We start from the raw sequence: 25,278 nt of genomic DNA on the forward strand, positions 1-25,278 counted from the left end.
AAGTAGAAAGCTGACTAACTTGCACGAAGTATTTCCTCACAAAGCAGTCATACCCTCTTCTCCCGTGAAACACCGTATGTCCTATATTTGCTGTTCATTCAGAAAACTTTTCTATTACCTATCATCTCTCATTTCTTTGTAAATTTTTATTTTGTAGTATATCTTAGCTCGATTGACACAGCAAATCCTATTACACGGTTCGTCAAAACAAGATGATTTATCAACGAATAAGATTTTTTAGGTATATTAACTTTTTGATGTTAGTAAACTATATGCCCAACCCTTTTACACTTCAATAGGCCATGACAGCATATTGGGTGTGTTTTGGTTGTGTGTATCTTTTAGGAATATAAGCTTAAAAAGCTTTTATTGCATATAAGTTAAGAACTGCTTTAATCACAATGACGCAGTTCTTCCCTAATGCAGAAATATCTTCAGAGTTAGCTTGTTACACCTTGGAGAAACATTAGAAATGTATAGGAAACAGTAATTGCCTTAAGTAACCTAACGTTCCCACATATTATAGGATAAAAATCAAGGCCCACACAAGACTTGAACTCTCAGGCCCGTGACAGAAAATGGATTTATACCAAAAATAACTCAGAGCAAGGTCCAAGGACCACCAGCATCAGCATCGCCTGAGAATTTATGAAAAATGCAGAATCCCAAGTCGGCTGAATCACAGTGTGAATTGTCAACAAGGTTTTCAGCTGATTTTCTATGAAAACTTCTGGTCTATACGGAGTGTATCTGACAAATTATATACATGTGTGGCCGTGCATATATGCTTAGTCTCACTTATTGCAAATAGAACACAACTCTCCATGGTCAGGTGCTTCCATCCCTAATGGCTTCCCACCAGTGAGAAAGACAGGAAGAGTCGGATTACTTTTGCTGTTATTCTCTGGCAAATTTCCGTACTGGAAGGTTCGTTTATATTCCTCCCAAATTTCTAACCATATCCAATCTACTCGTAAAGAATCATTTTTTATCACCCTCCATTATATAACCATGCTTCTTGTTCCTTCATGTATTCTTCGTACACTCTGTCTTTCTCAGTCTTCATTTCCTCTTTTACTACTTTCTTCTTTCTTATTTTCTCATTTTCCTCAGGTCTTGGAGTATCTTGAATTCAAACTAATAATTCAGCTCCTTTTCAGCACTCTCAATATAGTCTGTTACCAACACCTGATAAGACGTATAACTTTTCACCATTTCACTTCTCTTGTTTTCCGTGCTTTGCATTTAGGAGGTAATTTTCTTTGGTTATTAGAGGATATCCTTCCTCATCAGTTTAGAGAAATATTTGGTCAAATGACTCTTTAAATAAAAAATGGTTCTCACCTTCTAATTTTCCACTTATCGTGTGGAATTCTTTTTGAGGCGTAGCCTTGGGTAAACACACATCCTTCTGTGAAACAGTCTCACGGTCACTCTGTTAAAAGTAATATCAGTAAACAATTTCAATGGAAAAATCCTAATAATGAAAAGTACCAAAATTTCCTAATTAAAATCTTTTTTTAAAAATTTCACTATGATGCAATAATCTACCTAGCACATAGATTAGGTATCCTGAAAGTGTATTAAGTGTATCCTGAAAAATATCAAAAATAACTCGGGGGTGACATATGCAGAGGTGAGAAGATAAAGCCTAAGCCTCTGATTTTATGTTTTCATATCATGCAATACTAGTATTAAAAAAACATTGATAATACATAGTACCTCTAAATCCCAAGAATTTTCTTCCTCGTCCTTTTGTTTGGATTCTGATGGGATCATCTGATCTATAAAAAGTTAATCACAGATACATTGATGAGAACATTTCTCTACTATAAATTTTAAAAACAAATACAAATTTTTCATTCACGAATGTGGTTTTCCTCCATAGCCCATATACTCTTTTTAAAATATCGATTACGATCACTACTTCTACAGTCAATCCATTAGAATTGAAATCTAAAACATCTGAAAATTAACATCATATCATTTATTAGAATGCAGAAAAATAGAAATTTGACTACGTTGTATGAATTATTTCCTCACAAAGCAGTCATACCCTCTTCTCCCGTGAAACACTGTATGTCTTTTATTGGCTGTCCATTCAGAAAACTTTACCTATCATCTCTCATTTCTTTGTAAATTGTTACTGTGTAGTATATCTTAGCTCGATTGACTCAGCAATCTTTATTACACAGTTCGTCAAAACATATGATTTATCAACGAATAAGATTTTTTAGGGATATTAACTTTTTGATGTTAGTAAACTATATTGTCCAAGGTTTTTACATTTCAATACACCATGACAGCCTACTGGGCGTGTTTTGGCTGTGTTTATGTTTTAGGAAGATAAGTTAAAAATACTTTTATTGCATATAAATTAAGACCTGCTTTAATTACAAAGACACAGTTCTTCCCTAAAGCAGTACTATCTTCAGAGTCCGCTTGTGACACCTTGGAGAAACATCAGAAATGTACAGGAAACAATAATTGCCTTAAGTAACCTAATGTTCCCACATGTTATAGGATAAAAATCAAGGCCCATAGAAAACTTGAGGAGCTCTCAGGCCCTTGAGACAGAAAATGAATTTACATCAAAAATAACTCAGAGCAAGGTCCAAGGACCACCAGCATCAGCATCGCCAGAGAACTTAGGAAAAATGCAGAATCCCAAGTCGGCTGACTCACAGTGTGAATTGTTAACAAGGTTTTCCGCTGATTTTCTATGAAAACCTCTGGTCTATACGGAGTGTATCTGACAAATTATATACATGTGTGGCCGTGCATATATGCTTAGTCTCACCTACTGCAAATAGAACACAGCTCTCCATGGTCAGGTGTTTCCATCCCTAATGGCTTCCCACCAGTGAGAAAGACAGGAAGTGTCAGCAATCCTTTGCTGTAATTCTCTGCTAAACTTTTGTACGAGAAGTTCAATTTATATTCTTCCCAATTTCTAACCATACCCGATCTTCTCGTAAAGAATCACTTTATTTTATCATCCTCCATTATATAAACCTGCTTCTTGTTCCTTCATGTACTCTCTGTACGCTCTGTCTTTCTCAGTCTTTATTTCCTCTTTTACTACTTTCTTCTTTCTTATTTTCTCATTTTCCTCAGGTCTTGAAATATCTTGAATTCAAACTAATAACTCACCTCCTTTTCAGAACTCTCAATATAGTCTGCTGCCTAGAGCTGAAAAGATGTATAACATATCACCATTTCACTTCTCTTTTTTTCTGTGCTTTGCATTTAGGAGGTCATTTTCTTTGGCTATTAGAGGATATCCTTCCTCATCAGTTTAGAGAAATATTAGGTCAAATGACTTTTTCAATAAAAAACTGTTCTTACCTTCTAATTTTCCACTTATCGTGTGGAATTCTTTTTGAGGCGTAGCCTTGGGTAAACACACATCCTTCTGTGAAACAGTCTCACGCACACCCTGTTAAAAGTAATATCAGTAAACAATTTCAATGGAAAAATCCTAATAAGGGTGAGTATCAACATTTCCTAATTAAAATCTTCTTCAAAAAAATTCACTATGAAGCAGTAATCTACCTAGCACATAGATTCTCTATGAAGCGTATCCTGAAAAATACCAAAAATAATTGGGGTGACACATGCAGAGGTGAGAAGATAAAGTCTAAGCCTCTGATTTTATGTTTTCATATCATGCAATACTAATATTAAAAAAAAATTGATTTAATACATAGTACCTCCAAATCCCAAGAATTTTCTTCCCCGTCCTTTTGTTTGGATTCTGATGGGATCATCTGATCTATAAAAAGTTAGTAACAGATACATTCATGAGAACACTTCTCTACTGTAAATTTTAAAAACATACACAAATCTTTCATTCACGAATCTGTGGTTTTTCCTCTGTAGCCCATATATTCTGTGTACCGATTACAATCACTACTTCTATAGTCAATCCATTAGAATTGAAATCCAAAACGTCGGAAATTTAACATCATATCATTCACTAGAATTCAGAAAAGTAGAAAGCTGACTAACTTGCACGAAGTATTTCCTCACAAAGCAGTCATACCCTCTTCTCCCGTGAAACACCGTATGTCCTATATTTGCTGTTCATTCAGAAAACTTTTCTATTACCTATCATCTCTCATTTCTTTGTAAATTTTTATTTTGTAGTATATCTTAGCTCGATTGACACAGCAAATCCTATTACACGGTTCGTCAAAACAAGATGATTTATCAACGAATAAGATTTTTTAGGTATATTAACTTTTTGATGTTAGTAAACTATATGCCCAACCCTTTTACACTTCAATAGGCCATGACAGCATATTGGGTGTGTTTTGGTTGTGTGTATCTTTTAGGAATATAAGCTTAAAAAGCTTTTATTGCATATAAGTTAAGAACTGCTTTAATCACAATGACGCAGTTCTTCCCTAATGCAGAAATATCTTCAGAGTTAGCTTGTTACACCTTGGAGAAACATTAGAAATGTATAGGAAACAGTAATTGCCTTAAGTAACCTAACGTTCCCACATATTATAGGATAAAAATCAAGGCCCACACAAGACTTGAACTCTCAGGCCCGTGACAGAAAATGGATTTATACCAAAAATAACTCAGAGCAAGGTCCAAGGACCACCAGCATCAGCATCGCCTGAGAATTTATGAAAAATGCAGAATCCCAAGTCGGCTGAATCACAGTGTGAATTGTCAACAAGGTTTTCAGCTGATTTTCTATGAAAACTTCTGGTCTATACGGAGTGTATCTGACAAATTATATACATGTGTGGCCGTGCATATATGCTTAGTCTCACTTATTGCAAATAGAACACAACTCTCCATGGTCAGGTGCTTCCATCCCTAATGGCTTCCCACCAGTGAGAAAGACAGGAAGAGTCGGATTACTTTTGCTGTTATTCTCTGGCAAATTTCCGTACTGGAAGGTTCGTTTATATTCCTCCCAAATTTCTAACCATATCCAATCTACTCGTAAAGAATCATTTTTTATCACCCTCCATTATATAACCATGCTTCTTGTTCCTTCATGTATTCTTCGTACACTCTGTCTTTCTCAGTCTTCATTTCCTCTTTTACTACTTTCTTCTTTCTTATTTTCTCATTTTCCTCAGGTCTTGGAGTATCTTGAATTCAAACTAATAATTCAGCTCCTTTTCAGCACTCTCAATATAGTCTGTTACCAACACCTGATAAGACGTATAACTTTTCACCATTTCACTTCTCTTGTTTTCCGTGCTTTGCATTTAGGAGGTAATTTTCTTTGGTTATTAGAGGATATCCTTCCTCATCAGTTTAGAGAAATATTTGGTCAAATGACTCTTTAAATAAAAAATGGTTCTCACCTTCTAATTTTCCACTTATCGTGTGGAATTCTTTTTGAGGCGTAGCCTTGGGTAAACACACATCCTTCTGTGAAACAGTCTCACGGTCACTCTGTTAAAAGTAATATCAGTAAACAATTTCAATGGAAAAATCCTAGTAATGAAAAGTACCAAAATTTCCTAATTAAAATCTTTTTTTAAAAATTTCACTATGATGCAATAATCTACCTAGCACATAGATTAGGTATCCTGAAAGTGTATTAAGTGTATCCTGAAAAATATCAAAAATAACTCGGGGGTGACATATGCAGAGGTGAGAAGATAAAGCCTAAGCCTCTGATTTTATGTTTCATATCATGCAATACTAGTATTAAAAAAACATTGATAATACATAGTACCTCTAAATCCCAAGAATTTTCTTCCTCGTCCTTTTGTTTGGATTCTGATGGGATCATCTGATCTATAAAAAGTTAATCACAGATACATTGATGAGAACATTTCTCTACTATAAATTTTAAAAACAAATACAAATTTTTCATTCACGAATGTGGTTTTCCTCCATAGCCCATATACTCTTTTTAAAATATCGATTACGATCACTACTTCTACAGTCAATCCATTAGAATTGAAATCTAAAACATCTGAAAATTAACATCATATCATTTATTAGAATGCAGAAAAATAGAAATTTGACTACGTTGTATGAATTATTTCCTCACAAAGCAGTCATACCCTCTTCTCCCGTGAAACACTGTATGTCTTTTATTGGCTGTCCATTCAGAAAACTTTACCTATCATCTCTCATTTCTTTGTAAATTGTTACTGTGTAGTATATCTTAGCTCGATTGACTCAGCAATCTTTATTACACAGTTCGTCAAAACATATGATTTATCAACGAATAAGATTTTTTAGGGATATTAACTTTTTGATGTTAGTAAACTATATTGTCCAAGGTTTTTACATTTCAATACACCATGACAGCCTATTGGGCGTGTTTTGGCTGTGTTTATGTTTTAGGAAGATAAGTTAAAAATACTTTTATTGCATATAAATTAAGAACTGCTTTAATTACAAAGACACAGTTCTTCCCTAAAGCAGTAATATCTTCAGAGTCCGCTTGTGACACCTTGGAGAAACATCAGAAATGTACAGGAAACAATAATTGCCTTAAGTAACCTAATGTTCCCACATGTTATAGGATAAAAATCAAGGCCCATAGAAAACTTGAGGAGCTCTCAGGCCCTTGAGACAGAAAATGAATTTACATCAAAAATAACTCAGAGCAAGGTCCAAGGACCACCAGCATCAGCATCGCCAGAGAACTTATGAAAAATGCAGAATCCCAAGTCGGCTGACTCACAGTATGAATTGTTAACAAGGTTTTCCGCTGATTTTCTATGAAAACCTCTGGTCTATACGGAGTGTATCTGACAAATTATATACATGTGTGGCCGTGCATATATGCTTAGTCTCACCTACTGCAAATAGAACACAGCTCTCCATGGTCAGGTGTTTCCATCCCTAATGGCTTCCCACCAGTGAGAAAGACAGGAAGTGTCAGCAATCCTTTGCTGTAATTCTCTGCTAAACTTTTGTACGAGAAGTTCAATTTATATTCTTCCCAATTTCTAACCATACCCGATCTTCTCGTAAAGAATCACTTTATTTTATCATCCTCCATTATATAAACCTGCTTCTTGTTCCTTCATGTACTCTCTGTACGCTCTGTCTTTCTCAGTCTTTATTTCCTCTTTTACTACTTTCTTCTTTCTTATTTTCTCATTTTCCTCAGGTCTTGAAATATCTTGAATTCAAACTAATAACTCACCTCCTTTTCAGAACTCTCAATATAGTCTGCTGCCTAGAGCTGAAAAGATGTATAACATATCACCATTTCACTTCTCTTTTTTTCTGTGCTTTGCATTTAGGAGGTCATTTTCTTTGGCTATTAGAGGATATCCTTCCTCATCAGTTTAGAGAAATATTAGGTCAAATGACTTTTTCAATAAAAAACTGTTCTTACCTTCTAATTTTCCACTTATCGTGTGGAATTCTTTTTGAGGCGTAGCCTTGGGTAAACACACATCCTTCTGTGAAACAGTCTCACGCACACCCTGTTAAAAGTAATATCAGTAAACAATTTCAATGGAAAAATCCTAATAAGGGTGAGTATCAACATTTCCTAATTAAAATCTTCTTCAAAAAAATTCACTATGAAGCAGTAATCTACCTAGCACATAGATTCTCTATGAAGCGTATCCTGAAAAATACCAAAAATAATTGGGGTGACACATGCAGAGGTGAGAAGATAAAGTCTAAGCCTCTGATTTTATGTTTTCATATCATGCAATACTAATATTAAAAAAAAATTGATTTAATACATAGTACCTCCAAATCCCAAGAATTTTCTTCCCCGTCCTTTTGTTTGGATTCTGATGGGATCATCTGATCTATAAAAAGTTAGTAACAGATACATTCATGAGAACACTTCTCTACTGTAAATTTTAAAAACATACACAAATCTTTCATTCACGAATCTGTGGTTTTTCCTCTGTAGCCCATATATTCTGTGTACCGATTACAATCACTACTTCTATAGTCAATCCATTAGAATTGAAATCCAAAACGTCGGAAATTTAACATCATATCATTCACTAGAATTCAGAAAAGTAGAAAGCTGACTAACTTGCACGAAGTATTTCCTCACAAAGCAGTCATACCCTCTTCTCCCGTGAAACACCGTATGTCCTATATTTGCTGTTCATTCAGAAAACTTTTCTATTACCTATCATCTCTCATTTCTTTGTAAATTTTTATTTTGTAGTATATCTTAGCTCGATTGACACAGCAAATCCTATTACACGGTTCGTCAAAACAAGATGATTTATCAACGAATAAGATTTTTTAGGTATATTAACTTTTTGATGTTAGTAAACTATATGCCCAACCCTTTTACACTTCAATAGGCCATGACAGCATATTGGGTGTGTTTTGGTTGTGTGTATCTTTTAGGAATATAAGCTTAAAAAGCTTTTATTGCATATAAGTTAAGAACTGCTTTAATCACAATGACGCAGTTCTTCCCTAATGCAGAAATATCTTCAGAGTTAGCTTGTTACACCTTGGAGAAACATTAGAAATGTATAGGAAACAGTAATTGCCTTAAGTAACCTAACGTTCCCACATATTATAGGATAAAAATCAAGGCCCACACAAGACTTGAACTCTCAGGCCCGTGACAGAAAATGGATTTATACCAAAAATAACTCAGAGCAAGGTCCAAGGACCACCAGCATCAGCATCGCCTGAGAATTTATGAAAAATGCAGAATCCCAAGTCGGCTGAATCACAGTGTGAATTGTCAACAAGGTTTTCAGCTGATTTTCTATGAAAACTTCTGGTCTATACGGAGTGTATCTGACAAATTATATACATGTGTGGCCGTGCATATATGCTTAGTCTCACTTATTGCAAATAGAACACAACTCTCCATGGTCAGGTGCTTCCATCCCTAATGGCTTCCCACCAGTGAGAAAGACAGGAAGAGTCGGATTACTTTTGCTGTTATTCTCTGGCAAATTTCCGTACTGGAAGGTTCGTTTATATTCCTCCCAAATTTCTAACCATATCCAATCTACTCGTAAAGAATCATTTTTTATCACCCTCCATTATATAACCATGCTTCTTGTTCCTTCATGTATTCTCCGTACACTCTGTCTTTCTCAGTCTTCATTTCCTCTTTTACTACTTTCTTCTTTCTTATTTTCTCATTTTCCTCAGGTCTTGGAGTATCTTGAATTCAAACTAATAATTCAGCTCCTTTCCAGCACTCTCAATATAGTCTGTTACCAACACCTGATAAGACGTATAACTTTTCACCATTTCACTTCTCTTGTTTTCCGTGCTTTGCATTTAGGAGGTAATTTTCTTTGGTTATTAGAGGATATCCTTCCTCATCAGTTTAGAGAAATATTTGGTCAAATGACTCTTTAAATAAAAAATGGTTCTCACCTTCTAATTTTCCACTTATCGTGTGGAATTCTTTTTGAGGCGTAGCCTTGGGTAAACACACATCCTTCTGTGAAACAGTCTCACGGTCACTCTGTTAAAAGTAATATCAGTAAACAATTTCAATGGAAAAATCCTAATAATGAAAAGTACCAAAATTTCCTAATTAAAATCTTTTTTTAAAAATTTCACTATGATGCAATAATCTACCTAGCACATAGATTAGGTATCCTGAAAGTGTATTAAGTGTATCCTGAAAAATATCAAAAATAACTCGGGGGTGACATATGCAGAGGTGAGAAGATAAAGCCTAAGCCTCTGATTTTATGTTTCATATCATGCAATACTAGTATTAAAAAAACATTGGTAATACATAGTACCTCTAAATCCCAAGAATTTTCTTCCTCGTCCTTTTGTTTGGATTCTGATGGGATCATCTGATCTATAAAAAGTTAATCACAGATACATTGATGAGAACATTTCTCTACTATAAATTTTAAAAACAAATACAAATTTTTCATTCACGAATGTGGTTTTCCTCCATAGCCCATATACTCTTTTTAAATATCGATTACGATCACTACTTCTACAGTCAATCCATTAGAATTGAAATCTAAAACATCTGAAAATTAACATCATATCATTTATTAGAATGCAGAAAAATAGAAATTTGACTACGTTGTATGAATTATTTCCTCACAAAGCAGTCATACCCTCTTCTCCCGTGAAACACTGTATGTCTTTTATTGGCTGTCCATTCAGAAAACTTTACCTATCATCTCTCATTTCTTTGTAAATTGTTACTGTGTAGTATATCTTAGCTCGATTGACTCAGCAATCTTTATTACACAGTTCGTCAAAACATATGATTTATCAACGAATAAGATTTTTTAGGGATATTAACTTTTTGATGTTAGTAAACTATATTGTCCAAGGTTTTTACATTTCAATACACCATGACAGCCTATTGGGCGTGTTTTGGCTGTGTTTATGTTTTAGGAAGATAAGTTAAAAATACTTTTATTGCATATAAATTAAGAACTGCTTTAATTACAAAGACACAGTTCTTCCCTAAAGCAGTAATATCTTCAGAGTCCGCTTGTGACACCTTGGAGAAACATCAGAAATGTACAGGAAACAATAATTGCCTTAAGTAACCTAATGTTCCCACATGTTATAGGATAAAAATCAAGGCCCATAGAAAACTTGAGGAGCTCTCAGGCCCTTGAGACAGAAAATGAATTTACATCAAAAATAACTCAGAGCAAGGTCCAAGGACCACCAGCATCAGCATCGCCAGAGAACTTATGGAAAATGCAGAATCCCAAGTCGGCTGACTCACAGTATGAATTGTTAACAAGGTTTTCCGCTGATTTTCTATGAAAACCTCTGGTCTATACGGAGTGTATCTGACAAATTATATACATGTGTGGCCGTGCATATATGCTTAGTCTCACCTACTGCAAATAGAACACAGCTCTCCATGGTCAGGTGTTTCCATCCCTAATGGCTTCCCACCAGTGAGAAAGACAGGAAGTGTCAGCAATCCTTTGCTGTAATTCTCTGCTAAACTTTTGTACGAGAAGTTCAATTTATATTCTTCCCAATTTCTAACCATACCCGATCTTCTCGTAAAGAATCACTTTATTTTATCATCCTCCATTATATAAACCTGCTTCTTGTTCCTTCATGTACTCTCTGTACGCTCTGTCTTTCTCAGTCTTTATTTCCTCTTTTACTACTTTCTTCTTTCTTATTTTCTCATTTTCCTCAGGTCTTGAAATATCTTGAATTCAAACTAATAACTCACCTCCTTTTCAGAACTCTCAATATAGTCTGCTGCCTAGAGCTGAAAAGATGTATAACATATCACCATTTCACTTCTCTTTTTTTCTGTGCTTTGCATTTAGGAGGTCATTTTCTTTGGCTATTAGAGGATATCCTTCCTCATCAGTTTAGAGAAATATTAGGTCAAATGACTTTTTCAATAAAAAACTGTTCTTACCTTCTAATTTTCCACTTATCGTGTGGAATTCTTTTTGAGGCGTAGCCTTGGGTAAACACACATCCTTCTGTGAAACAGTCTCACGCACACCCTGTTAAAAGTAATATCAGTAAACAATTTCAATGGAAAAATCCTAATAAGGGTGAGTATCAACATTTCCTAATTAAAATCTTCTTCAAAAAAATTCACTATGAAGCAGTAATCTACCTAGCACATAGATTCTCTATGAAGCGTATCCTGAAAAATACCAAAAATAATTGGGGTGACACATGCAGAGGTGAGAAGATAAAGTCTAAGCCTCTGATTTTATGTTTTCATATCATGCAATACTAATATTAAAAAAAAATTGATTTAATACATAGTACCTCCAAATCCCAAGAATTTTCTTCCCCGTCCTTTTGTTTGGATTCTGATGGGATCATCTGATCTATAAAAAGTTAGTAACAGATACATTCATGAGAACACTTCTCTACTGTAAATTTTAAAAACATACACAAATCTTTCATTCACGAATCTGTGGTTTTTCCTCTGTAGCCCATATATTCTGTGTACCGATTACAATCACTACTTCTATAGTCAATCCATTAGAATTGAAATCCAAAACGTCGGAAATTTAACATCATATCATTCACTAGAATTCAGAAAAGTAGAAAGCTGACTAACTTGCACGAAGTATTTCCTCACAAAGCAGTCATACCCTCTTCTCCCGTGAAACACCGTATGTCCTATATTTGCTGTTCATTCAGAAAACTTTTCTATTACCTATCATCTCTCATTTCTTTGTAAATTTTTATTTTGTAGTATATCTTAGCTCGATTGACACAGCAAATCCTATTACACGGTTCGTCAAAACAAGATGATTTATCAACGAATAAGATTTTTTAGGTATATTAACTTTTTGATGTTAGTAAACTATATGCCCAACCCTTTTACACTTCAATAGGCCATGACAGCATATTGGGTGTGTTTTGGTTGTGTGTATCTTTTAGGAATATAAGCTTAAAAAGCTTTTATTGCATATAAGTTAAGAACTGCTTTAATCACAATGACGCAGTTCTTCCCTAATGCAGAAATATCTTCAGAGTTAGCTTGTTACACCTTGGAGAAACATTAGAAATGTATAGGAAACAGTAATTGCCTTAAGTAACCTAACGTTCCCACATATTATAGGATAAAAATCAAGGCCCACACAAGACTTGAACTCTCAGGCCCGTGACAGAAAATGGATTTATACCAAAAATAACTCAGAGCAAGGTCCAAGGACCACCAGCATCAGCATCGCCTGAGAATTTATGAAAAATGCAGAATCCCAAGTCGGCTGAATCACAGTGTGAATTGTCAACAAGGTTTTCAGCTGATTTTCTATGAAAACTTCTGGTCTATACGGAGTGTATCTGACAAATTATATACATGTGTGGCCGTGCATATATGCTTAGTCTCACTTATTGCAAATAGAACACAACTCTCCATGGTCAGGTGCTTCCATCCCTAATGGCTTCCCACCAGTGAGAAAGACAGGAAGAGTCGGATTACTTTTGCTGTTATTCTCTGGCAAATTTCCGTACTGGAAGGTTCGTTTATATTCCTCCCAAATTTCTAACCATATCCAATCTACTCGTAAAGAATCATTTTTTATCACCCTCCATTATATAACCATGCTTCTTGTTCCTTCATGTATTCTCCGTACACTCTGTCTTTCTCAGTCTTCATTTCCTCTTTTACTACTTTCTTCTTTCTTATTTTCTCATTTTCCTCAGGTCTTGGAGTATCTTGAATTCAAACTAATAATTCAGCTCCTTTCCAGCACTCTCAATATAGTCTGTTACCAACACCTGATAAGACGTATAACTTTTCACCATTTCACTTCTCTTGTTTTCCGTGCTTTGCATTTAGGAGGTAATTTTCTTTGGTTATTAGAGGATATCCTTCCTCATCAGTTTAGAGAAATATTTGGTCAAATGACTCTTTAAATAAAAAATGGTTCTCACCTTCTAATTTTCCACTTATCGTGTGGAATTCTTTTTGAGGCGTAGCCTTGGGTAAACACACATCCTTCTGTGAAACAGTCTCACGGTCACTCTGTTAAAAGTAATATCAGTAAACAATTTCAATGGAAAAATCCTAATAATGAAAAGTACCAAAATTTCCTAATTAAAATCTTTTTTTAAAAATTTCACTATGATGCAATAATCTACCTAGCACATAGATTAGGTATCCTGAAAGTGTATTAAGTGTATCCTGAAAAATATCAAAAATAACTCGGGGGTGACATATGCAGAGGTGAGAAGATAAAGCCTAAGCCTCTGATTTTATGTTTCATATCATGCAATACTAGTATTAAAAAAACATTGGTAATACATAGTACCTCTAAATCCCAAGAATTTTCTTCCTCGTCCTTTTGTTTGGATTCTGATGGGATCATCTGATCTATAAAAAGTTAATCACAGATACATTGATGAGAACATTTCTCTACTATAAATTTTAAAAACAAATACAAATTTTTCATTCACGAATGTGGTTTTCCTCCATAGCCCATATACTCTTTTTAAATATCGATTACGATCACTACTTCTACAGTCAATCCATTAGAATTGAAATCTAAAACATCTGAAAATTAACATCATATCATTTATTAGAATGCAGAAAAATAGAAATTTGACTACGTTGTATGAATTATTTCCTCACAAAGCAGTCATACCCTCTTCTCCCGTGAAACACTGTATGTCTTTTATTGGCTGTCCATTCAGAAAACTTTACCTATCATCTCTCATTTCTTTGTAAATTGTTACTGTGTAGTATATCTTAGCTCGATTGACTCAGCAATCTTTATTACACAGTTCGTCAAAACATATGATTTATCAACGAATAAGATTTTTTAGGGATATTAACTTTTTGATGTTAGTAAACTATATTGTCCAAGGTTTTTACATTTCAATACACCATGACAGCCTATTGGGCGTGTTTTGGCTGTGTTTATGTTTTAGGAAGATAAGTTAAAAATACTTTTATTGCATATAAATTAAGAACTGCTTTAATTACAAAGACACAGTTCTTCCCTAAAGCAGTAATATCTTCAGAGTCCGCTTGTGACACCTTGGAGAAACATCAGAAATGTACAGGAAACAATAATTGCCTTAAGTAACCTAATGTTCCCACATGTTATAGGATAAAAATCAAGGCCCATAGAAAACTTGAGGAGCTCTCAGGCCCTTGAGACAGAAAATGAATTTACATCAAAAATAACTCAGAGCAAGGTCCAAGGACCACCAGCATCAGCATCGCCAGAGAACTTATGGAAAATGCAGAATCCCAAGTCGGCTGACTCACAGTATGAATTGTTAACAAGGTTTTCCGCTGATTTTCTATGAAAACCTCTGGTCTATACGGAGTGTATCTGACAAATTATATACATGTGTGGCCGTGCATATATGCTTAGTCTCACCTACTGCAAATAGAACACAGCTCTCCATGGTCAGGTGTTTCCATCCCTAATGGCTTCCCACCAGTGAGAAAGACAGGAAGTGTCAGCAATCCTTTGCTGTAATTCTCTGCTAAACTTTTGTACGAGAAGTTCAATTTATATTCTTCCCAATTTCTAACCATACCCGATCTTCTCGTAAAGAATCACTTTATTTTATCATCCTCCATTATATAAACCTGCTTCTTGTTCCTTCATGTACTCTCTGTACGCTCTGTCTTTCTCAGTCTTTATTTCCTCTTTTACTACTTTCTTCTTTCTTATTTTCTCATTTTCCTCAGGTCTTGAAATATCTTGAATTCAAACTAATAACTCACCTCCTTTTCAGAACTCTCAATATAGTCTGCTGCCTAGAGCTGAAAAGATGTATAACATATCACCATTTCACTTCTCTTTTTTTCTGTGCTTTGCATTTAGGAGGTCATTTTCTTTGGCTATTAGAGGATATCCTTCCTCATCAGTTTAGAGAAATATTAGGTCAAATGACTTTTTCAATAAAAAACTGTTCTTACCTTCTAATTTTCCACTTATCGTGTGGAATTCTTTTTGAGGCGTAGCCTTGGGTAAACACACATCCTTCTGTGAAACAGTCTCACGCACACCCTGTTAAAAGTAATATCAGTAAACAATTTCAATGGAAAAATCCTAATAAGGGTGAGTATCAACATTTCCTAATTAAAATCTTCTTCAAAAAAATTCACTATGAAGCAGTAATCTACCTAGCACATAGATTCTCTATGAAGCGTATCCTGAAAAATACCAAAAATAATTGGGGTGACACATGCAGAGGTGAGAAGATAAAGTCTAAGCCTCTGATTTTATGTTTTCATATCATGCAATACTAATATTAAAAAAAAATTGATTTAATACATAGTACCTCCAAATCCCAAGAATTTTCTTCCCCGTCCTTTTGTTTGGATTCTGATGGGATCATCTGATCTATAAAAAGTTAGTAACAGATACATTCATGAGAACACTTCTCTACTGTAAATTTTAAAAACATACACAAATCTTTCATTCACGAATCTGTGGTTTTTCCTCTGTAGCCCATATATTCTGTGTACCGATTACAATCACTACTTCTATAGTCAATCCATTAGAATTGAAATCCAAAACGTCGGAAATTTAACATCATATCATTCACTAGAATTCAGAAAAGTAGAAAGCTGACTAACTTGCACGAAGTATTTCCTCACAAAGCAGTCATACCCTCTTCTCCCGTGAAACACCGTATGTCCTATATTTGCTGTTCATTCAGAAAACTTTTCTATTACCTATCATCTCTCATTTCTTTGTAAATTTTTATTTTGTAGTATATCTTAGCTCGATTGACACAGCAAATCCTATTACACGGTTCGTCAAAACAAGATGATTTATCAACGAATAAGATTTTTTAGGTATATTAACTTTTTGATGTTAGTAAACTATATGCCCAACCCTTTTACACTTCAATAGGCCATGACAGCATATTGGGTGTGTTTTGGTTGTGTGTATCTTTTAGGAATATAAGCTTAAAAAGCTTTTATTGCATATAAGTTAAGAACTGCTTTAATCACAATGACGCAGTTCTTCCCTAATGCAGAAATATCTTCAGAGTTAGCTTGTTACACCTTGGAGAAACATTAGAAATGTATAGGAAACAGTAATTGCCTTAAGTAACCTAACGTTCCCACATATTATAGGATAAAAATCAAGGCCCACACAAGACTTGAACTCTCAGGCCCGTGACAGAAAATGGATTTATACCAAAAATAACTCAGAGCAAGGTCCAAGGACCACCAGCATCAGCATCGCCTGAGAATTTATGAAAAATGCAGAATCCCAAGTCGGCTGAATCACAGTGTGAATTGTCAACAAGGTTTTCAGCTGATTTTCTATGAAAACTTCTGGTCTATACGGAGTGTATCTGACAAATTATATACATGTGTGGCCGTGCATATATGCTTAGTCTCACTTATTGCAAATAGAACACAACTCTCCATGGTCAGGTGCTTCCATCCCTAATGGCTTCCCACCAGTGAGAAAGACAGGAAGAGTCAGATTACTTTTGCTGTTATTCTCTGGTAAATTTCCGTACTGGAAGGTTCGTTTATATTCCTCCCAAATTTCTAACCATATCCAATCTACTCGTAAAGAATCATTTTTTATCACCCTCCATTATATAACCATGCTTCTTGTTCCTTCATGTATTCTCCGTACACTCTGTCTTTCTCAGTCTTCATTTCCTCTTTTACTACTTTCTTCTTTCTTATTTTCTCATTTTCCTCAGGTCTTGGAGTATCTTGAATTCAAACTAATAATTCAGCTCCTTTCCAGCACTCTCAATATAGTCTGTTACCAACACCTGATAAGACGTATAACTTTTCACCATTTCACTTCTCTTGTTTTCCGTGCTTTGCATTTAGGAGGTAATTTTCTTTGGTTATTAGAGGATATCCTTCCTCATCAGTTTAGAGAAATATTTGGTCAAATGACTCTTTAAATAAAAAATGGTTCTCACCTTCTAATTTTCCACTTATCGTGTGGAATTCTTTTTGAGGCGTAGCCTTGGGTAAACACACATCCTTCTGTGAAACAGTCTCACGGTCACTCTGTTAAAAGTAATATCAGTAAACAATTTCAATGGAAAAATCCTAATAATGAAAAGTACCAAAATTTCCTAATTAAAATCTTTTTTTAAAAATTTCACTATGATGCAATAATCTACCTAGCACATAGATTAGGTATCCTGAAAGTATATTAAGTGTATCCTGAAAAATATCAAAAATAACTCGGGGGTGACATATGCAGAGGTGAGAAGATAAAGCCTAAGCCTCTGATTTTATGTTTCATATCATGCAATACTAGTATTAAAAAAACATTGGTAATACATAGTACCTCTAAATCCCAAGAATTTTCTTCCTCGTCCTTTTGTTTGGATTCTGATGGGATCATCTGATCTATAAAAAGTTAATCACAGATACATTGATGAGAACATTTCTCTACTATAAATTTTAAAAACAAATACAAATTTTTCATTCACGAATGTGGTTTTCCTCCATAGCCCATATACTCTTTTTAAAATATCGATTACGATCACTACTTCTACAGTCAATCCATTAGAATTGAAATCTAAAACATCTGAAAATTAACATCATATCATTTATTAGAATGCAGAAAAATAGAAATTTGACTACGTTGTATGAATTATTTCCTCACAAAGCAGTCATACCCTCTTCTCCCGTGAAACACTGTATGTCTTTTATTGGCTGTCCATTCAGAAAACTTTACCTATCATCTCTCATTTCTTTGTAAATTGTTACTGTGTAGTATATCTTAGCTCGATTGACTCAGCAATCTTTATTACACAGTTCGTCAAAACATATGATTTATCAACGAATAAGATTTTTTAGGGATATTAACTTTTTGATGTTAGTAAACTATACTTGTCCAAGGTTTTTACATTTCAATACACCATGACAGCCTACTGGGCGTGTTTTGGCTGTGTTTATGTTTTAGGAAGATAAGTTAAAAATACTTTTATTGCATATAAATTAAGACCTGCTTTAATTACAAAGACACAGTTCTTCCCTAAAGCAGTAATATCTTCAGAGTCCGCTTGTGACACCTTGGAGAAACATCAGAAATGTACAGGAAACAATAATTGCCTTAAGTAACCTAATGTTCCCACATGTTATAGGATAAAAATCAAGGCCCATAGAAAACTTGAGGAGCTCTCAGGCCCTTGAGACAGAAAATGAATTTACATCAAAAATAACTCAGAGCAAGGTCCAAGGACCACCAGCATCAGCATCGCCAGAGAACTTATGAAAAATGCAGAATCCCAAGTCGGCTGACTCACAGTGTGAATTGTTAACAAGGTTTTCCGCTGATTTTCTATGAAAACCTCTGGTCTATACGGAGTGTATCTGACAAATTATATACATGTGTGGCCGTGCATATATGCTTAGTCTCACCTACTGCAAATAGAACACAGCTCTCCATGGTCAGGTGTTTCCATCCCTAATGGCTTCCCACCAGTGAGAAAGACAGGAAGTGTCAGCAATCCTTTGCTGTAATTCTCTGCTAAACTTTTGTACGAGAAGTTCAATTTATATTCTTCCCAATTTCTAACCATACCCGATCTTCTCGTAAAGAATCACTTTATTTTATCATCCTCCATTATATAAACCTGCTTCTTGTTCCTTCATGTACTCTCTGTACGCTCTGTCTTTCTCAGTCTTTATTTCCTCTTTTACTACTTTCTTCTTTCTTATTTTCTCATTTTCCTCAGGTCTTGAAATATCTTGAATTCAAACTAATAACTCACCTCCTTTTCAGAACTCTCAATATAGTCTGCTGCCTAGAGCTGAAAAGATGTATAACATATCACCATTTCACTTCTCTTTTTTTCTGTGCTTTGCATTTAGGAGGTCATTTTCTTTGGCTATTAGAGGATATCCTTCCTCATCAGTTTAGAGAAATATTAGGTCAAATGACTTTTTCAATAAAAAACTGTTCTTACCTTCTAATTTTCCACTTATCGTGTGGAATTCTTTTTGAGGCGTAGCCTTGGGTAAACACACATCCTTCTGTGAAACAGTCTCACGCACACCCTGTTAAAAGTAATATCAGTAAACAATTTCAATGGAAAAATCCTAATAAGGGTGAGTATCAACATTTCCTAATTAAAATCTTCTTCAAAAAAATTCACTATGAAGCAGTAATCTACCTAGCACATAGATTCTCTATGAAGCGTATCCTGAAAAATACCAAAAATAATTGGGGTGACACATGCAGAGGTGAGAAGATAAAGTCTAAGCCTCTGATTTTATGTTTTCATATCATGCAATACTAATATTAAAAAAAAATTGATAATACATAGTACCTCTAAATCCCAAGAATTTTCTTCTTCACCCTTTTGTTTGGATTCTGATGGGATCATCTGATCTATAAAAGGTAAATCACAGATACATTCATGAGGACATTTCTCTACTATAAATTTTGAAAACATACACAAATCTATTTTCATTCATGAATCTTTGGACTTTCTTCTGTAGCCTGTATATTCTATTGGTGGATAACAAGCACCACTTCTATAGTCAGTTGGTTAGAACTGCAATCTTAAAAATCTAAAAATTAACTTCATATTCATGAGAATGCAAAAAAACAATAAAAGTTTGAGTAATTTGTATTAATTATTTCTTCACAAAAGAAGTAATATTCTCTTCTCCCATGAAACCCACTATGTCAGATATTTGCTGTTCACTCAGATAATTTTAATTACCTATCATCTGTCATTTCTAAGTTTTTATTTTTTATTATTACTTACTTTGATTAAGCAATCTTTATTACATGGTTCTTCAAAAAAGATTATTTATTAATAAGTAAGATTCTTCAAGATACTAACTTTTTGATATTAGCAAAATATACATCCAACCCTTTGAAATTTCATGGCAACTCTTTGAAATATAGGCCATGGCAATATATTTGATGTGAATGTGTTTTAGATAAATAAGCTTAAAGAACTTGTACTGCATATAAATTAAAAGCTGCTTTAATTACAATGAGATAGTATTTCCTCAATGCAACAATATCTTCAGAATCAACTTGTGACTCCTTGGAGAAACATTAGAAACTTACAGGAAAAATGAGTGCTGTAACTAACCTAAATTTCCAACATTTCATAGAATTAAATCAAGGTCCATGCAAGGTCCAAGGAGTACTGAGAGCCATGAGGCAGAAAACGAATATATAACAGAAATATTCTAAATGCATCTGAAGTGAATTCACTCACATTTCCTTTTCAGAAACTCTAAAGTTGCCTGGCTATCTTCTTTCTTGCCCGTTTCCTGCCTCACAATCCCTCTTCCTTAGCCAAAATAATGTCTACATCTGTGGTCTTGATTCTTCCCACTCAACATCTTTTAAAATCAATTTTCCCAACACTTTCTTTCTCTTTGATTAGGGGTAGTATCTGACATCTGTAATTACTATTTATTTACCTTTTTTCCCCTCTGGCCAGAAACATACTCAGAAATAAAAGCAATATAATGCTTTCCCTTGACCCTATTATGTCTTGACCTTCTACCCAACTGCCCTTCTTCCAGATTTTTCCAAAGGAAAGGCTGTTCCCTTGCTACTTCAGAGTGAGGTCGAAGGACCACCAGTATCAGCATCACTTGAGAACTTATTTTAAAATGCCAGAATCCCAAGCCTGCTGAACCACAGCGTGCATTGTTAACAAGGTATTCAGCTGATTTTCTACAGTTTCAAAACTTCTGATCTATACCGAGTCTATATGACAAATTATATACACATGTGGCTGTGAAAATATGCTTATATTCACCTATTGCAGATAAAACACAACTCTCCATGGTCAGGTGCTTCCATCCCTAATGCTTTCCCACCAGTGAGAAAGACAGGAGCGACAACGCTTTGCTATAATTCCCTGGCAAATTTTGGTAATGAAAAGTCACTTTACATTCTTCAAATCTTTCTAACCATGACCTATCTTTTTCTAAAGAATTATTTTATTTTACCATCCGCCATTATATAAACCTGCTTCTTGTTCCCTCACGTACTCCATATATTCTCTGTCTTCCTCTGTCTTCATTCCCTCTTTTACTCCTTTGCTCAGGTCTTACAGTATATTGAATTTAAACTAATAATTCCTCTCTTTTTTTTGGCACCGTCAGTATAATCTGTTGCTAACACCTGAGAAGGCATATAACTTTCACTCCTTTTGTTCTTCTATGCTATGCATTTAAAAAATAATTTTCTTTGGCTGTCAGAGTGTATCACTCCTCATGCATTTAGACAAACATTTGGTCAAACGATGTCTTAAATTAAAAAAATTGTTCTTACCTTCTATTTTGTGATTTATCGTTTTGACATCATCTTCATATATAGCAGCACCAGGTAAACACATATAATTCTGTTCAGCACTCTTACAGATAATCTGTTAAAGGTAATATCAATAAATAATTTGTTTATTTCATTTTTTTGTTTTTTTGAGATGAAGTCTTGCAGCGTGGCTCATTGGTGTGATCTTGGCCTACTGCCACCTCTGTCTCCCAGGTTCAAGCAATTCTCCTGCCTCAGCCTCCCAAGTAACTGGGCCTACAGGCATGAGCCACCACGCCTGGCTAACTTGTTCTATTTTTAGGATAGACAGGGTTTCACCATGTTGGCCAGGCTGGTCTTGAACTCCTGATCTCAAGTGATCCGCCCGCCTCATCCTCCCAAAGCACTGGGATTACGGCGTGAGCCACATCAATAAATACTTTCAATTTCAAAATAATAAAAATGACAAGCATCAATACTTTTATTTAAAATCTTTTTTATGGGCTGGGCAGGATGGCTCACACCTGTAATGACAGCACTTTGGGAGGCCGAGGCGGGTGGATCACGAGGTCAAGAGATCGAGACCATGCTGGCCAACTGGGTGAAACCCCATCTCTACTAAAAATACAAAAATTAGCTGGGCATGGTGGCAGGCTGCCTGTAATCCCAGCTACTCAGGAGGCTGAGGCAGGAGAATTGCTGGAACCCGAGGAGGTAGGGGCTGCAGTGAGCCGAGATCAGGCATTGCACTCTAGCCTGGTGACAGAGCGAGACTCCATCTCAAAAAAAAAATTCTTAAAACATATTTTTTTTTTACTTTAAAGACAATTAGATTTAAAGCTGTTCACATATTGAACACCAAAACATTTCAAGAGAAAACCTCAAATGTGCTCTGTATATCAAACTTATCTTTTATCTTCATGTCGCTATTGACTAGGTTACTGAGCATGGAAAATGAAACATATTCAGAAAAATTCACTCGTGTACAAAAGGAATTAAATTCAAAGTATCTGCCTTACTCTGTAGTCCTCACCAAAAGTAATAGGGCATTTCAAACAGAACACAATATGATTAAACACTTGACATATGCATAATTATAGAATTTTTGTTAAAAACTATGCACGGCATGAAGAGAATTTTCAGAGTATGTCATACAGAGTAGGAATAGAACTCTGTAGAAACTGTTTCATTTAGGAAAACAAGGGCTTAAGATAATAAGAATAATTTTTACAAGTTTTTTGCTGATAAAGAACTGCTTGAATAAAAGGAAAGATTCAGAAGGAAAACTTATATTTATGTTACTTTTAAATGAAAGCAAACAGTCATTAGATAAAGTATGCGATTGATTAAGACACAACTTCAGAAAAGTAGAGTAAGCCTTCATAAAAAGAGAAAAACCAAAACATGTATTCGTGAAACGTGTAACATGTGCCAGACACGTATTTGCAGATTTTTCTTCACTTTAGAATAATGAGGATGATGATGACGTTCGTGGTTACTCCACTTTCTACTTCCTAGTCATTCTAGGTTAAGAACAAAATGACGAACAAATATGGTCCACTGTTCTCTCTGTTCAGAATGTCTTCCTCCTAGACTTTCATATGGCATACGCCTCATCTTTGAGATGGAGATTAAATGGCAGTCTCAGAAAGATCAACTCTGACCATAGAATTCTGCTGCCACTCTGAGGGGTGCCAAAGTGACATGGTAAAACTGGAACACAGTCAGAGGAAATGAGTTGAAGAGATAAAATGGGGCCAAACCATATAAGATATGTGTCACGCTAGAATGTGAACTTAACCCTTCATGTAATGGGTATCCGCTCAATATGCAGATGAGTTACATCATTACAAATATATTTTAGAAAGGTGACCCTTCCAGCGATGTAAAGATAGATGAACATGGGGAGATGGGGCAAAACTAGAAAGGAGTACTTCAAAATTATAGGTAGAGAGTTAATTACGGTAATAAGATATGGAAAATTATAAGAAGGTAGATAATACAAATTTTGGTGTGTGACTGGCTTGGTGACCTGGAGGAGGGTTGAAGTGCAGGATGTGGGGGACAGTTAAAATTGAGGTTGAAGTGCTTGAGCATTTCATGGCTACTTCCTAGGTGTTATTTCCTAGGATGGGGAAACCAGATGACTGAGTATATTACAAAGAGTCAGAAAAGAGGCAGGAAAAGAATAAAAAGAAGATGCTTTCAGTTTGAGACCTCTAAGATTTGAGGCATCCAAGGGGCTTGGAAGAAAGATCTGGATAAATACATTTGGAGTATGAGTAGATAATCTACATGAGGAAAATTCCATAGTGATAAGAAAATAAATATTTATAAGATAGACTAAATCGGTAGAATTAAGCAACACAAATCTACACAGACTGTTGAAATTTTGAAAATGAAATCAAAGGAGAGAGAAAAACGTGGGATTAAGTTTCTCTGTCATGTATTTCCAAATTTGTTTCAAGAATATAATTTTATTTATATATGTAAATATTTATTTCTGAAATATTATTGCAATATGCATCTTTGAATTGAATGAAAACATTTAATTCTAAAACAACAGCCTGCAAAATGACCTATATAAAAACTTTGAAATTCTTAATTGTACAAGAGAAATGCTTACCCATAGAATTATGAGGCATTTTTAAGTACTACTATAAAGTGAGATAGAAATGTGAAACCCTGCTTTAAAATTCACATGCTTTTCTTATGTTCCTGTAAACAATATAATACTAGCTCGAATTGCCTACTTACACCATATAGGATGGTAGTTTAAAATTGGAGAAAAGATCTCACATAAAGAAAATTAAGCAATAATTATTCAATTTGAAGATTTAATAGTTTTCATGTATATGTATGATTGCCAAGCAGAATTCAGTATTCACAGGAGAAGTGAAGAAAGAAACTAAAAAATTCAAGTCAACAGGATTCCTGAGTTTTAGAAATAAACAAATGTATGTGCAACGTTTAATAATTATGAAGACTAAAGTTAACAAGGCTTCCTGGAAATAATATAAAAGATCCCCATTGCAAGAGATATTTTAAGAGTAAAAACAATTCTTCCGATGTTAAGTTTGTATACTCTGTTAACAATCTTCCCTCACATATGATTCTATGATAATAGGCACTTTACTTTAAAAAAAATTCCACAAATATTGAATACATTCATTTGTTGTGTGCATATAATACCACTACATACATACTATGAACAAAAGATATCAGAATATTTTTAGAGATTAATAATTTCTACATTTATTTATTTGAGAGTGTACTAGCTTAAAAGTGATTTTAAAAAAGTGATTAAAAATTTAAGAGACACAGAATAAGAACATTGTTCATATGATCAGAAAATTTAATTTTAATAACAAGCTTAAATAAAATGCTTATTTGTTTATACTCTATTATTAAAAATATTCAAAACAGCTACCACGGTTACATCAAAGAGTAAGATAAATTAGTTAAATAACCTAAGACTATGTCAAACATTAAATTAGAAATCTTAAACCAGAAACCAAAGAGTCAAAAATTGATAATTCACAATATCGCTGACAAGGCCTAAAACAGATTTTACTTTGCATTCTACATTAATATGACTAAATTAAATATAAAACATAAAGTTAATAAAAGAAGTGAGAATTAAATT

At 34.5% G+C, this 25,278-nt stretch overlaps 1 protein-coding gene across 1 annotated transcript in view; it reads right to left on the minus strand.

The window, feature by feature from the left end:
- LOC104671823 (ankyrin repeat domain-containing protein 30A) overlaps positions 1 to 25,278 on the minus strand; it is a 134,128-nt gene that overhangs the window by 81,998 nt on the left and 26,852 nt on the right. The window contains 21 exon segments of the mRNA XM_030941288.1: positions 1,345 to 1,435; positions 1,723 to 1,784; positions 3,349 to 3,439; positions 3,714 to 3,775; positions 5,337 to 5,427; positions 5,714 to 5,775; positions 7,340 to 7,430; positions 7,705 to 7,766; positions 9,328 to 9,418; positions 9,705 to 9,766; positions 11,330 to 11,420; positions 11,695 to 11,756; positions 13,318 to 13,408; positions 13,695 to 13,756; positions 15,320 to 15,410; positions 15,685 to 15,746; positions 17,308 to 17,398; positions 17,685 to 17,746; positions 19,312 to 19,402; positions 19,675 to 19,736; positions 21,654 to 21,747. Of these exon segments, the coding sequence (XP_030797148.1) occupies positions 1,345 to 1,435; positions 1,723 to 1,784; positions 3,349 to 3,439; positions 3,714 to 3,775; positions 5,337 to 5,427; positions 5,714 to 5,775; positions 7,340 to 7,430; positions 7,705 to 7,766; positions 9,328 to 9,418; positions 9,705 to 9,766; positions 11,330 to 11,420; positions 11,695 to 11,756; positions 13,318 to 13,408; positions 13,695 to 13,756; positions 15,320 to 15,410; positions 15,685 to 15,746; positions 17,308 to 17,398; positions 17,685 to 17,746; positions 19,312 to 19,402; positions 19,675 to 19,736; positions 21,654 to 21,747 (1,624 nt within the window).

Source organism: Rhinopithecus roxellana, chromosome 11 (genome assembly GCF_007565055.1).
Source record: "Rhinopithecus roxellana isolate Shanxi Qingling chromosome 11, ASM756505v1, whole genome shotgun sequence".
In the NCBI taxonomy this organism is placed as follows: domain Eukaryota; kingdom Metazoa; phylum Chordata; class Mammalia; order Primates; family Cercopithecidae; genus Rhinopithecus; species Rhinopithecus roxellana.